Here is a 12,576-nt window from a genome sequence, read left to right as displayed (position 1 = left end):
TCTTTTAGCTATCTTCCTCTCCCATGACCCCACTACGCTGACAGCAATTTGAGAGCATCTTTGTAAATCTGAGAGTGTCCTGCACATTAGAGTCCCATAAATACTTTTTGTGTTGAAATGAAAAACCCCACACAAGATGGTTTCTGAATAAAAACATGAAAGGAGCCAGGGAAAGAAATATGCATAATTGCACAAATTAGCTCAGTTGCCTGTCACGAAAGCTATAGATATATTTATAGTTTGCCAGAATCCTACTTTATATGTCAAATTGTTTTCTAGTGTCTGTAACAGTAAGAGCTGGGATATGTTGCTTTGGTGGGGGGGGGGGGGGCATTCCACCCCCCCCCCCTGGGGGGGGGGGGGGGGGGGGCCCTAAAGGCATTCTGGGGCAGCATCAGGCCATGGGCGTGGTACTAGGGCCTGGTATGCATCAGCCAAGCTTGAACTAGAACAACGAGTGCCTGAGACTCCATCCCAGAAACTCAGTTGGTTCTGGGGCCCCGCCAAGAATGTGGTTCATACCAAGGAGTGATTGGTGAGGCACTAGGAAAAGGCAGTGTTTCTGGGGCGTCCTGTGCAAAGTCTGGGTCAGTTTCTATCTTGGAGTAGCTAGAAGCCCCCATGGGGAACCTTAAACAATCTTGGATTTCTGATGCTCTAGCACATCAGCAATGTCTCTGGTCCTGAGCTTTCTGGAAGGGCTGTAACTCTGACTTCCTGCGGAGGAAATAGGGTCAGTCAATCAAGTGCTGTGTGTCGGCCACAGGGCTCACCCTGAGAGGCACAGAGCACGACCAAATCTGCCTAAGCCACTGACTGCCACCTGCCTTCAGCAGAGCTCACCACTGATGTGCCAGCCAGAAAATACAAGAATAGGGGAATGAAGATCAAATTGGGTGTCTCTGACTCTAACGCAAAGGATGTTCCAAGAGGGAAGAGGACTGTGGCTGCTGTGGGCAGGGAGGGACCTGGGAGGAAAAGGTGGGGTCTGGTTGGTCTTGAAAGTTGGTAGGTTTAGAATAGATGTGTGTGAAAAGCGCCTTGCAGAGGGTAAAGTGCCATGCAAATGTCCGTTGTTATTACTATTAATGATCTAATGGCGGGTTGCGGGGGTGCGGAGAAGGAAGCAAAGAGAGAAAAAGCTACTTTTTTTTTGCAGGGTTGTGGGTTTTGTTTTTTGTTTTTGTTTGTTTGTTTGTTTTGACAAAACTGTAATGTAAATGCCAAATTATAAAATGTGCTACTCTGGGAGACTGTGTTTGTGCCGAGGACTATGGCCTTGGGAGTCAGGGAGATCTGGATTTAAATCCTGCCTTTCCTATCTCTATAATCTTTGTAAGATATTTAACCTTTTTCATCAAGTTTCCTCCTCTATAAAATGGGAATAAAAAAATGCCTGATTCTTACAGATGTCAAAAACATTACTTGGTATGTATAAATTGACTGGCACATAGGAAGCAATCAATGCAGACAGTAACTCTAACGCCTAATAAAAATAACAAGCAAAGGGGTGCCTGGGTGGCTCAGTCATTAAGCGTCTGCCTTTGGCTCAGGTCATGACCTCAAGGTCCTGGGATCGAGCTCCGCATTGGGCTCCCTGCTTGGTGGGGAGCCTGCTTCTCCCACTCCCACTCCCCCTGCTTGTGTTCCTGCTCTTGCTGTGTCTCTCTCTGTCAAATAAATAAATAAAATCTTTAAAAAATAATAATAATAACAAGCAAGTCTGACTTGGGGCTCGGCCTTCATTTCGAGTTCCCTTCTCTCTTTCCAAGAGACCTTCTTTTCCTCCTTCTTCCTTTAGCCATCTAGCACCATCATGTTCTCCTCTTTCTCCATAAAAAGTTGCTCTTAGAAAAAAATCTAATACCAGTATCTGCTCTTCTTTGAGTTGCAGTCAGCTTCTTTCCTCTGGGTGCTCTTTATCTTAAGCCTTACCTAAAACACTATCCTGGGGTGGGGGAGAGTTAGAGGGATAGGCTCTAGCCTCCTGAAGCTGTAGCAGACTGTGGCCCCACCTCAGGAAAGACTTGAAGCAGAGGAGCATCAAGACCAATTAAACTTAAGCATGGCATTTGTACTGGGGCATAGAAATAATTCAGAAAATCGGGTGGAACATGCACCCATAAGCAAAAAGACAAGTCATTTGAAGGGTGGGGATAAGTGGGAAAAAACGACATTGGCTTAAATTCAAGGCAAGTCATGAGTGAAAAACAAAACAATAAGAAAACAAGTGGCTCCACGTTCCCGGGCCTCAAGACTGGTGTGAAGGCACCACAGAGGGGACAGTGGAGTTCTGAAACCCAGAGGCCAGTGGGGGCGGAGAGCTCAGCTTGATCAGTCTATTCTGGAGGAAATGAGGACCAGGGCGCCCCAATTAGAAGGGTCTGTCACTACTTTGTTCCAAAAATATTTAGCTACAATATCTAATGGAAAAGCGGGGGGGGGGGGGGGCACATTTCTTATCCCCAGACTAAGTCCTGGATCTTTCAGCCCACCCGCTTCTCCCACCCACAGTCACACACACTGCCACAAGATCCCAGGAAGCTCTCCAGTGAGGTGATTCCCAGGAGCAAACAGTCCCCACCAAGTGTTTCAGAACGGCCTAGGTCAATCAGCTTCTGGAATTCAGAATGCGTTCTCCCCTCCTCCCCACTCTCACAGCAAAGTTTTCCAGCTAGCCTACAGATGCCTGATGGAGTGGGGGTGGGGGTGGGGGGGGGAAAAGGATACAGCAAAAACTACAGCTCCAATGGCACCGGGGAGCTTACCCCCATTGACAGCATCGGCTATGGAAATATGTGTTCCCGCTTTCATCAGGTTTCCCTCTGCCCCAGCAGAAGGCCAGGCCTCCAGCTCCCTACTACCCCACAGCAGATGGTTCACTTGGCTCCAGCGAATGTCTGGGGTAAAAGGAGAGTGGGCTTCCTCAGCAGGGCCAAAGCCCGAGCCTCCTGAGGCTAGAAGGCATCTGAGTAGCTGCCGGTGGGGGTGGGGAGGGAAAGTGGAACGGTGAGGCCGTGCCTGTGGTCAAGGGGCTGTTGGCATAGGTCTGGAGGGTGGCCGGAGGGAGGGCTGTGGGCAGATGGAAGTAGCTGTTTCTATTCTCTGTAAGGGTTGTTTGCCATGTCCAGACCATATAGAGTCAGTGACAGTCGGACTTTGTGTTATCGGTCCGTTTGCTTCAGTTTGCTTACTTCTCTTTGGGTTCTTCCTGTTCAATTCTGAGACCCAGATATGGGGATGCCCCTCGAAATCAAGCCTGTGAGGTTGTTGTTCTGTTCCCACAAGCTCTACCTCCAGGACCTGATTTCTCTCTTTCAGTCCCCTTTGGTTTCAGGAGTGGCTGGGTATCTTTCTCAGAGTGTTCTGAGGGCCCTTTCGACTCAGGTTGACGTTTTGCTATTCCACCGCTCTGCACTGATGGTCCACTCCCCTGTGGCCCTGGGAAATGCCTGCATGAAACGGCCTCTTCGTTCAGTGGGGCAATCAATCTGCTCGCCATCCCTCTTCATGACTGATTAACCCAACTGACCATATCATTTTCCTGTTCCATTGGAGCCCTCCCTCATTCAGTCATGGATGGTATGTGGTTATACTAGGGCAAGTCCAGGGTCTTCTGATAATAATAGCGACATTCATAGCTTTCCATATGTCCCCTGCCAAGTGCTTTGCCGGTATGAACTCATTTATCTTCATATCAGCCCTCTTATCACCATTTCACAAGTGAGGAAACTGAGGCCTAGGGGGTAAGTAACTTACGCCAGGGTCAGGAACAGGCAAAGCTGGAATTCAGTGCCAGACAGTAAGCTTCCAGAACTCCTAATGGGAGTCCCCAGCAGGGGCACCTGACTTGGGAGGTGAGGGAAGGTTTCCAGAAGGAGCTGAGAGCTAAAGAATGAAGAAGGAGGTAAGGGAGGGTGTGATAAGGATGTGCCCGGCAAGATGCTGGGGAGGAAAAGGCTAAGCCAAAGAGAGTACCTGCCCTGGTTCTCCAGGCAGTATTAAATCCTGCCTTGAACAGAAAGACTTTGTTCCTATTTATGTTTGGGTATCTTAGCTATTTGATTGTAGATAGTAGCTTTTACATGTTCTCCTTCAGTTATGACAGCTAATTTCAAAGCTTCATTGAGCCATTCGTTTCTGAAAGTTTGTTCACATCCCTTAGACTGTAAATTTCTTGAGTCTGGGGTGCATGTTTCTTTCTCTCTCACAGTACCCCCACCATGCCTCAATCCCTATTTGTTAAATAAACCAATAAACAAACTGAGAGAATGATTTAGCCTCAGAAATTTTATATATCTTTTTTTCTTCCTTTTATATCTGATAAGAACTAGAAAAACATCTTAGTCATAAAAAGGCTCACAGTTCTTATCAAACATTCTGAATAGTCAAGGTTCCTTATCCAGGGAGAAAATGGTCCGTAAAACCCTATACAGCAAACAGTGGATCCCAACTCTGCCTGCACATCAGAATCATCTAGGAAGCTTTTAAAACATACCCATGCTTCCTGGGCACCAAGAGATTCTGATTTAATTGTTCTGAGATGGGACCTGGGCAACACCTTGCATCACCTTTTTTTTTTTTTAAAGCTCCTCAGGTGATTCTAATGTGCCGCCACCATGGCAAACCACTGCGTCAGACAGTATCACCTTTTCCCAGGGATCAGATAAAATGACAGATTTGCTCGGAAGGGTGAGAAAGTCCTCAGCCTTCAGAGTGGAGACAGCTGACACAAATGGAGGCAGAGGACAGCTTTTCCGATAACGTTCTCTTACTGGTCCCTTGGCTCCTGGCCCCAGCATTTCCAAGCCGTGTGGGGAGACCCGGGGCACTGGGCTGAGAATGGAGAGGTGGGAAACGCTTGTGGATGCGCTCTGGCCTCACAGGGCTTCACTCGCAGGCTTCCAACCACAGGTGACAAAATGATGGGGTTTTATTACATAGATGCAAGCAATGGCCTTCTCATTCAGTGGTCAAAAAGAAGACCCCCAAAACTATTTTCAGCATACCAGTGAGGGAGGGACGCTCTTCTCCCTCTACTCCAGCCAGGAAGATAACATTATCTGGTTCCCAGGGGAGAGCTGAGGGTTGGGGTGGCAGGCACTCTGCTGGTCAAGCTGGCCACGAGCAACTCTGTGCCATTCTTGAGTGTTCTTACCAGGCGGGAGGAAAGTGGTCAAAGAAGCGAAAGGGGGAAACTGACCCTTCACATCAGGCCTGTGTGCAGATGGGATGATCAACAGCAGGGTCTGAACTTGGCATCTGTGTGGATGCCCACAGAAACTGTATACACGATTTGTGTGTGTGTGTGTGTGTGTGTGTGTGTGTATGCACGCACGAGCATACATTTCTATGAGAAAGGGCTTCTGGTTTTCATCAGCTTCCTAAAGATTAAAGACGACACTTGGCCCTGAGCAGCTTCCGCTCTGAGCTGGACACCTATTTGTCACCCACACACCCTGGCCTGGCAGATTTATCCAGCTGAAGGTAGCAGGGCTGGCCAGAGCAAATGATGGAAGTGGATGGCATTCATCCTTTATGCTTGGCCTCAGGGGTGTAGCTTCCCCATTTTCAGACGGCCTGAGCACAGTGAATTGTCACCAGCTTTGTCCTCCACCCCAGCTTGGGGCTTTCCCTCCCTGGCCAAGCGCAACGGCTCTCTTGGCATCCTACATCTCTGTCCTCTTCTGCCCTTATGTTCCCAGACCTGGATCCATTTTTCTCTGTCTCTTTGCAGGATCATCACCTTACCCTTGACTCCAGAATTCAGTAATCATCATGTCTATCTCGTGAGGCCCTCCCCAGCCTTCTGGTTTCTTTACCATGCTGATTTGTCACCCTCAGGATTCTGGGTTGAACTTCCAAGGTGGTGGGCAGAGGGGTAGTGCCCAGATCAGCTTTTCCTCCCTGGAAGCAGAGTCCAAGCCTTGTCTACTAACCAATACATGTTTCAAAAAGTCCGTGAGGAAAACACATTTTTTGAGAAAAAACCATTAGCATTTTGCTTACTGATGCTACAGGAAAAATAAGAGACAACTACATAACTAGTTTTAGATGTGGCAAAAAAGAAATCCTAATCACTCTCATTTATATAAGCTGTTTATTTTGCGCACCTAATTCTCATGTGGCACAAGAATGGTGTCTAGATCATTAACTGGGTCAGTTTCCTTTTGTTTCAAAGCTAAACTGTATTCAGGTATGTCAGACTTGAAAGTTTGCTGATCCTGTGACGGGGCTGTCTGCTTTCAATTTAGGAAAAAAAAAATCATTAGAGGAGAATGTTGGCCTAGATGAGAAAACTAGGGAGGGGAGAGGAGCCTGGTAAGCCAGGTCCCTCTGCACCCTCTGTCATTCACTGTATGGCCTTAGGCAGGTCAATTTACCTGTTCGGGCTTCCTTGCTTCCCCCGCCCCACTCAAGGCTGGGAACACTGGGTACTGGTTTTCAATTTTTTTTCTTTAAGCAGTAGCGCCCTTCCCTTTTTCTTTTTCCAAACGAAACCTGTATGGAAGCCCAAACTATAAAGCATGTGAAAGAAGAGCTGCCAAAGTCTGCCTTTGAGGTGTCTTCACAGAATGCTGGGATTCCTGGCTCATCCTATGATTTATAACATTCTAAGAATGGGGCGGGACCAGCAAGCACCCCCATGCATCTCTCATGCTTGAAGGGGGGACCAGAATAACACCAACATGGCAGGCAGGCGCATCCCAGGAGCATTTGTAGTGAACCTGGACTTAAACTTGAAGTTCCTCACAAAAACAGGTGGAGGGAAACATTTCCTTCTGAACTTCTGAGGGCAGAGGTTAAGATGCACTCTTGGAGTTCTATCACATTCAAAAAAGTTCAGTCCAATTTTATTTCAAATTGCCCTCTCCCAGATTATTGGAGAGGATGAAATGAGTTGACTGTTATACCTTGGTTTCAAAAGAGGCAGTTTTGAAACCTGTGGTCCCCCAAGCTCTAAGATACTAAGCCATTTGTCCTAATGACACAGCAGAGGCTGAAGTCTAGAATACCGCAGGAATATCACACCACTGCAAATTACTAGGTGGTGCTGAGTCTTTAAAAAAAAAAAAAAAACAAAAACGGAATCGAAACAAAATCATTGCACCGTTTTTGAGATGCACGTTTGATATGAGCTGATCAAATTGCTTTTGAGATGATTTTCCTGGAGGCAGAATTATTCTGCCCAGTTAAACAGCCCTCCAGTTTCCTCCTTTGTTATAGCTATCTATGTGTAAATACAAGGCCTATATAGTGGACTATCTTCTCTCTCACTTAAGTTTCTGAAGACAAGGCCTTTTTGTCACGGTATGCACAAGACCAGTCAACCTTACAAAAGGAGTCATTTTCTGCTCAATTTCCACAACTTTCCTATGATTAAAAACTTCTAACTTCAAGTGCTGTTATTGTATTCTAGCTTGTTTTCTTTCCCTCTCCCCCAACAAATGTTTAAATTGTCTCTACTCTGCAGGATTCCCTTTAAAAAAAAAAAAAAATCCAATCTGACCTTGAAAACAGAGACGCTGGCTCTCCTTTTCTTTTATATACCCTAAACTATTTTAAAATCCAGGCCCTCTGACCTTTTTACAGCACTCTTCTTGTCTGACACACCAAATGCTAATCTGAAAGCCAAGAGGAGGTAAAGGGTCTGGGGGGTTGGGAAGGGGAGGGAGGGAGGTACTATATATATCTGGCATCAGTTCAGAAATTCAGAAAATGTTTGTGCAACCACTCCCCCAGCCAGGATCCACCGCACCCCCTGCCTTCCAGCACATTAATAAAAAAAGATGTGAGCAGATGAAATTGGAGATCCCGGGAAGGACACCCAAGGCGGTCATAATTATGTACCCAGAGAAGCCCACTGATCACCATCCCACAAGTCCAGCCCGCATCCCTCCCCTCCGACATCCAAAACTTGCGATCAGGACCTCTGGAGCTCCCACCCCCAGCCCGCAGAGGTAGCCGGTTAAACTTGAAGCAGCACCGCCCATTAACGGCTGGTGTGCGACCAACGGAAGGACCGCCACAACCTCAGCACGTCGGGGTGGCAGCGCCGTGCACCTTAGGAATCATACGTGTTCTTTAAAAAGAAAAAAAAAAGTACACTGCGCCCACAGGCCTAGACTACATTAACTTGTGAACTGAATGCATCTCGCCCTCAAACAAAAAGAAAAGCGGGGGGGGGGGGGGAAGCGAAGGCACTTTACCATCCTGTCCTGAGCTTTCCAGATACTCGGTCAGGTCACAGCCAAAGGCACTGGCGGCTCCCTTTCGTTTCAGCTTCTGCTTGGCACCCTTGTTCTTCATGAGTTAGTCCCAAAGAGGTTGCCCCTCCGTCTCCCCCTCCCCTGTGCTTGGCACCGCGCCTAGGATGGTCTCCGGGCTCAGATCACCGGCTGCGGCGCGGCTCTGGGGGGCCGCATGGGCGCGCGGAGGAAGTGCGGCCCGGGGCAGCGCGCATGGACCCCGCGGGGCGCTGAGCCCGGCGCGGCCGCGGAGCCTGCAGTCCACGGCGCGCTCCTCCAGGGCCGCGGGGCCGGAGGCCGGGCGGAGCTGGCGGCCGCGGGCCGGCCGGCGGGAGTGTCACTTCCTCACTTGGAGTCCCAGGGACTTTCACGGGCTCCTGCGGTGTCTTCGGGTGTTTTCCTCCGCCTCGGAGGGAGGACGAGCTCTCCTTTCCGCCTCTGCAGATGCCCAGCAGAGGACGAGAGCGCGGGAAGCGGGCAGCAGCCGGGGGGCGAGGAGACAGCCCCGGGGCTGCGTGGCTCCTCTGCCCTGCGCCCGCTGTCTTCCCTTCAGATGGCTTTGGGAACGCGACAAACAAGCATCCTGTCTCTCTCGCCCGCCCTCACGCCTTCCTTTTTTTCCTGTCTTACAAATCCTAGGATCATCCAGCTCAGGAAATGCTGGAAGGAAGTTAGCTAGGGAGGGGGGCGGAGGGTGGAAATTTTTGGCAGCTCCGTGCTGCGTGTGTACGGGGCCGGAGGAAGTAGGTGGGTGGGTTGAGGAGTACGGGGAGGGGGGGCGGGGGGCGGGAGGACGCGCTCCTCCGAGAGCTGGTCTGCGGCTCTGGAGATAACTGGGCAGCTCGGGAGGAAACCGCCGCGCTCCCAGGAGGACCCGCAGCCCCAGCCGCCCGCTTCCTGCCCCACCGCGGCTCTCGGAGGACGGCAGGAGGAGGCGCGCTGGCCTTCTGGACGGAGGGCGCTAGGTGGAACTGAGAAAAAGTCCTGCCTTGTTTTTATCCTCGTTGTCACCTTCTCTTTGACACTTTCTATTTTGGTAGGAGAACCTACACAAACACTTGTAGTGACAGAGACAAAGACTGGGATTCCAGCGGAGAAACCTGACGGCGAGCGGTTTTCCGCCAGCCAGCCACTCCCATCCTCCTCTCCTGCGCCCGGGTACCCCCAACCCAGTTAGCTCCTCTCCTACGCTGAGGGAAGACTGGGGGCTGCCGCCTGGTAACCACTGCCCGGGAAATCAGATTTCTGGTTACAGATTCACGCGCGCGCGCACACACACACACAAACACATACACACCACCCCCACACCACATCCCACACACGCATTATTCCAAGTTTGCCAAATGGAAGTGATTTGCGGGGTATCCAGGATTTAAGGTGACTGATATTCTAGCATAATGTGGAGAAAGGAGTCTCCCGGGCTGTTCCAAAATTTGTCTCAAGTTTTCAGGAGGACTTGATTTTTTCTTCTCCAGTTAGATCTGAAATTCCTTGACTTCTGTGTACTCAGCACACAGTAAGCACTCAAATTCTTGTGATTTAACCATTTGAAGATTAGATTAAACTTCCTGTATAAATTCAAATCCATATATAGACTTGAAGGGTAGGGACATTCATACAGCTCAGATTGCTGATGGAAACTTTAAGTACAGTATTTTAGTTACTGAATCCCTTTACAGTCACCTAACTCCCTATGTATCACAGTGACAGTGAACTTTGACCCTTAACCTTCTGTCTTTGCCAAAGGTCACAAGTGACAGCCTGCCTTCCGAATCTGGTCCACAGATGTGTTTGGTTTGGCAACACAATGCTTTAAAGTTTTTTTAAGTTAATTGCCAACTTTAAAGGGTTAAGAGATTTCATTTAAGAGATCTGAGTTTCTAGCTTCTCTTGCAAAAATGGGAGATCTGGTAACACGGAAAGAAAGTGCAATCCCACAGGGCAAGGACTGCTGATGCCCAGCTGTGACAGCCCCCTTTCAGGTTTGCAGCTCCCACCGCCTGTCTTCCCCCCTTTGCACCTGCCTGGCTTCTGGAGCCACTTGAGTTCCCAACCCAAGCTCTGTGTATGGGGTCTCCTTCCTTCCATTTTCCATCCGTCTCTCAGTGACACCAGCATTGCTGTAGTCATCTTGGCTAGACATCTTCAAGTAACCACTGACTCATTTCTTCCCTCTCACCCCCACCTCCAGGCTAGTCCTTTAAAATGCCTCTCCTCTGGGTTTCTTCTTTTCCACGCCCATTCAGTAAGGATTGTTCACTCCTCAGTTATTAGAATAACTCATAGTGGCATTTGCTGAGTCTGGGCTCTGCCCACTCCATCCATCCTATGTACTAAAGGCTTGATGACCCTTCCTGAAATATTGTTGTTATATGCCTGCTTTGTTCAAAACCGGTCAATGGATCCCCAGGACAGCAATTTCTAAGCTTTTTGTAAGCTATTTAGAGACTATCTGGTAGGGTATTCAGTATGATGGCTTGTTCCTCCCTCTATTTATAGAGAAGCATTTCCATATGAGACAATAATTATTACTATTACCATTTGTTTAGGAGTTTACTTTAGCGAGGACTTTCATGTTCGTTCATTTCATCTACCCTACAGTGGATTTCATCACTTTGGCAGCAAAGGAGAGAGGCCAAAGAGGTGTTTTTTTCCTGGGTCCAGGCCCCCAGAACACAAAATATGGATAAAGTTCTTGAATTACCTCCTTAAATCTTTGAAAATCTTTTAACTTTTCATTTTGAAGTAATTTCAGCTTATAAAAAATTTGCAAATAATAGTCAAAGAATTCCCATTACCCTTCACTCTGCTTTCCCAAATATTAGTATCTGCTATAACCAGAGCACGATTATCAAAATTAGGAAATTAATACTGATACCATAATATTAACTAATCAACAGCCCTTATTCAAATATCAATTAATTTTTAATTACATATAGTTTTTGTTAAATATAATCTTTCTCACAATAAAGTCCACCAGTAATTTATAAATAATTCTCATACACTTCACAGTATATTAACTGTGTACCAGATCCCCTCAATCACCAACAAACACAGAAGTGTAGGTTGTCACAAAACAGAACTGCCTAGGTGAACTGAGAAAGCTGGTGACCCTGACACAGCCCTAAGATTCTTCTGTGCTTCACTGAGGATTCCCCAGGGGGATGCCGCAATCCTAGAAGTTTCATCCTAGAACAGCCTGAGACCTTTTGGTCCCTGCTTAGTGATAAGTCATGTTAAGTTGGGTTCAAGTTGTTTTGCGTTCAGGGTTGAGGTAAAACTGAGCGCTGGCCAAGGTGTCCATGATGCCTGGGCTGATTGAACAAACATCTGATACATGTTCATGGTGGTTCTTTGTCTGTATTTGATAACTCTCAATTATCTACACTTCTGGTTGGAAGAACTCACAATTTCTCAAGCCAGATAATGAAGCCACATAGTGACAGCAAGACTCAGGAAGTTGGAAAACTGTCCCCCTCCCCACTTGTCCCTGTCCCCTTTCATTGCTGAGTATGCCCTGTGATAGATGCCAAACTTGAATCTAGCCCTTGTTCTGGACACTCTACTTTTCTTTCTCTTTCCTTCCTCTGCTTATCTCTTACTCTTCTCATTTTTCTTTCTCCTTGCTTACCCGAAGATGTGTGCCTTTTTCTGGGTCTGATGAAGAAAATCAGATTTGGGTTTCAAAGGGTTTATCCGTTGGGCTTGGGATTTCCTAGAAAGTAAGATTATATGGAGATTGCATAAGAATGTTCGCTAATAGGAGGACGGACTAAGCTGTTTGACGGTAGTATAAATGATCCCTTCAGTAGATTATCATAGGACAAAAAGCACTGCACTCACATGGAGCTCCCACCATTGGGTTTTGCTGTTGCCTACGATTTATCTTATCGGCAACTAAGACTGCTGCCTATCAAAGGGTGCCATCTGCTTCCCTCGCCAATGATGTTAGTAATTTTCTCTGCCATAAATAAATTAGATACAGAAGACAGAGAGTGGGTATGGGGAGATTTTAGTGTCATGTGTGGGGTAGCCTTTTCTTTTACTTGGCCATAAAACTAGAATTGGCAATCAGCAATTTTATTTTATTTTTTAAATGATTTATTTATTTATTTTAGAGAGAGAGAGAGCATGCACACATGAGTGGGGGGAGGGGCACAGGAGAGGGAGAGAAATCCTCAAGCAGACTTCCTGCAGAGCCCGATGAGGACCCAGGACTCCATCCCAGGACCCTGAGATGAAGACCTGAGCCGAATCAAGAGTCGGACGCTTAGGGGCGCCTGGGTGGCTCAGTCATTAAGCGTCTGCCTTTGGCTCAGGTCATGAT

At 47.7% G+C, this 12,576-nt stretch overlaps 1 protein-coding gene across 1 annotated transcript in view; it reads right to left on the bottom strand.

Moving 5' to 3' along the window:
- Positions 1-8,321, bottom strand: part of ARHGAP31 (Rho GTPase activating protein 31) — a 98,990-nt gene extending 90,669 nt beyond the window's left edge. The window contains exon 1 of the mRNA XM_021692673.2: positions 8,211-8,321. Coding sequence (XP_021548348.1) covers positions 8,211-8,310 — 100 coding nt within the window. The 5' untranslated portion in view covers positions 8,311-8,321. The remainder of the gene's footprint in view (positions 1-8,210) is intronic.
- Positions 8,322-12,576: the final 4,255 nt, after the last annotated feature.

Source organism: Neomonachus schauinslandi, chromosome 1, assembly GCF_002201575.2.
Source record: "Neomonachus schauinslandi chromosome 1, ASM220157v2, whole genome shotgun sequence".
Classification (NCBI taxonomy): domain Eukaryota; kingdom Metazoa; phylum Chordata; class Mammalia; order Carnivora; family Phocidae; genus Neomonachus; species Neomonachus schauinslandi.
Note: the sequence above shows the minus strand (reverse complement) of the source record. Positions and strands in the feature narration are given on the sequence as shown.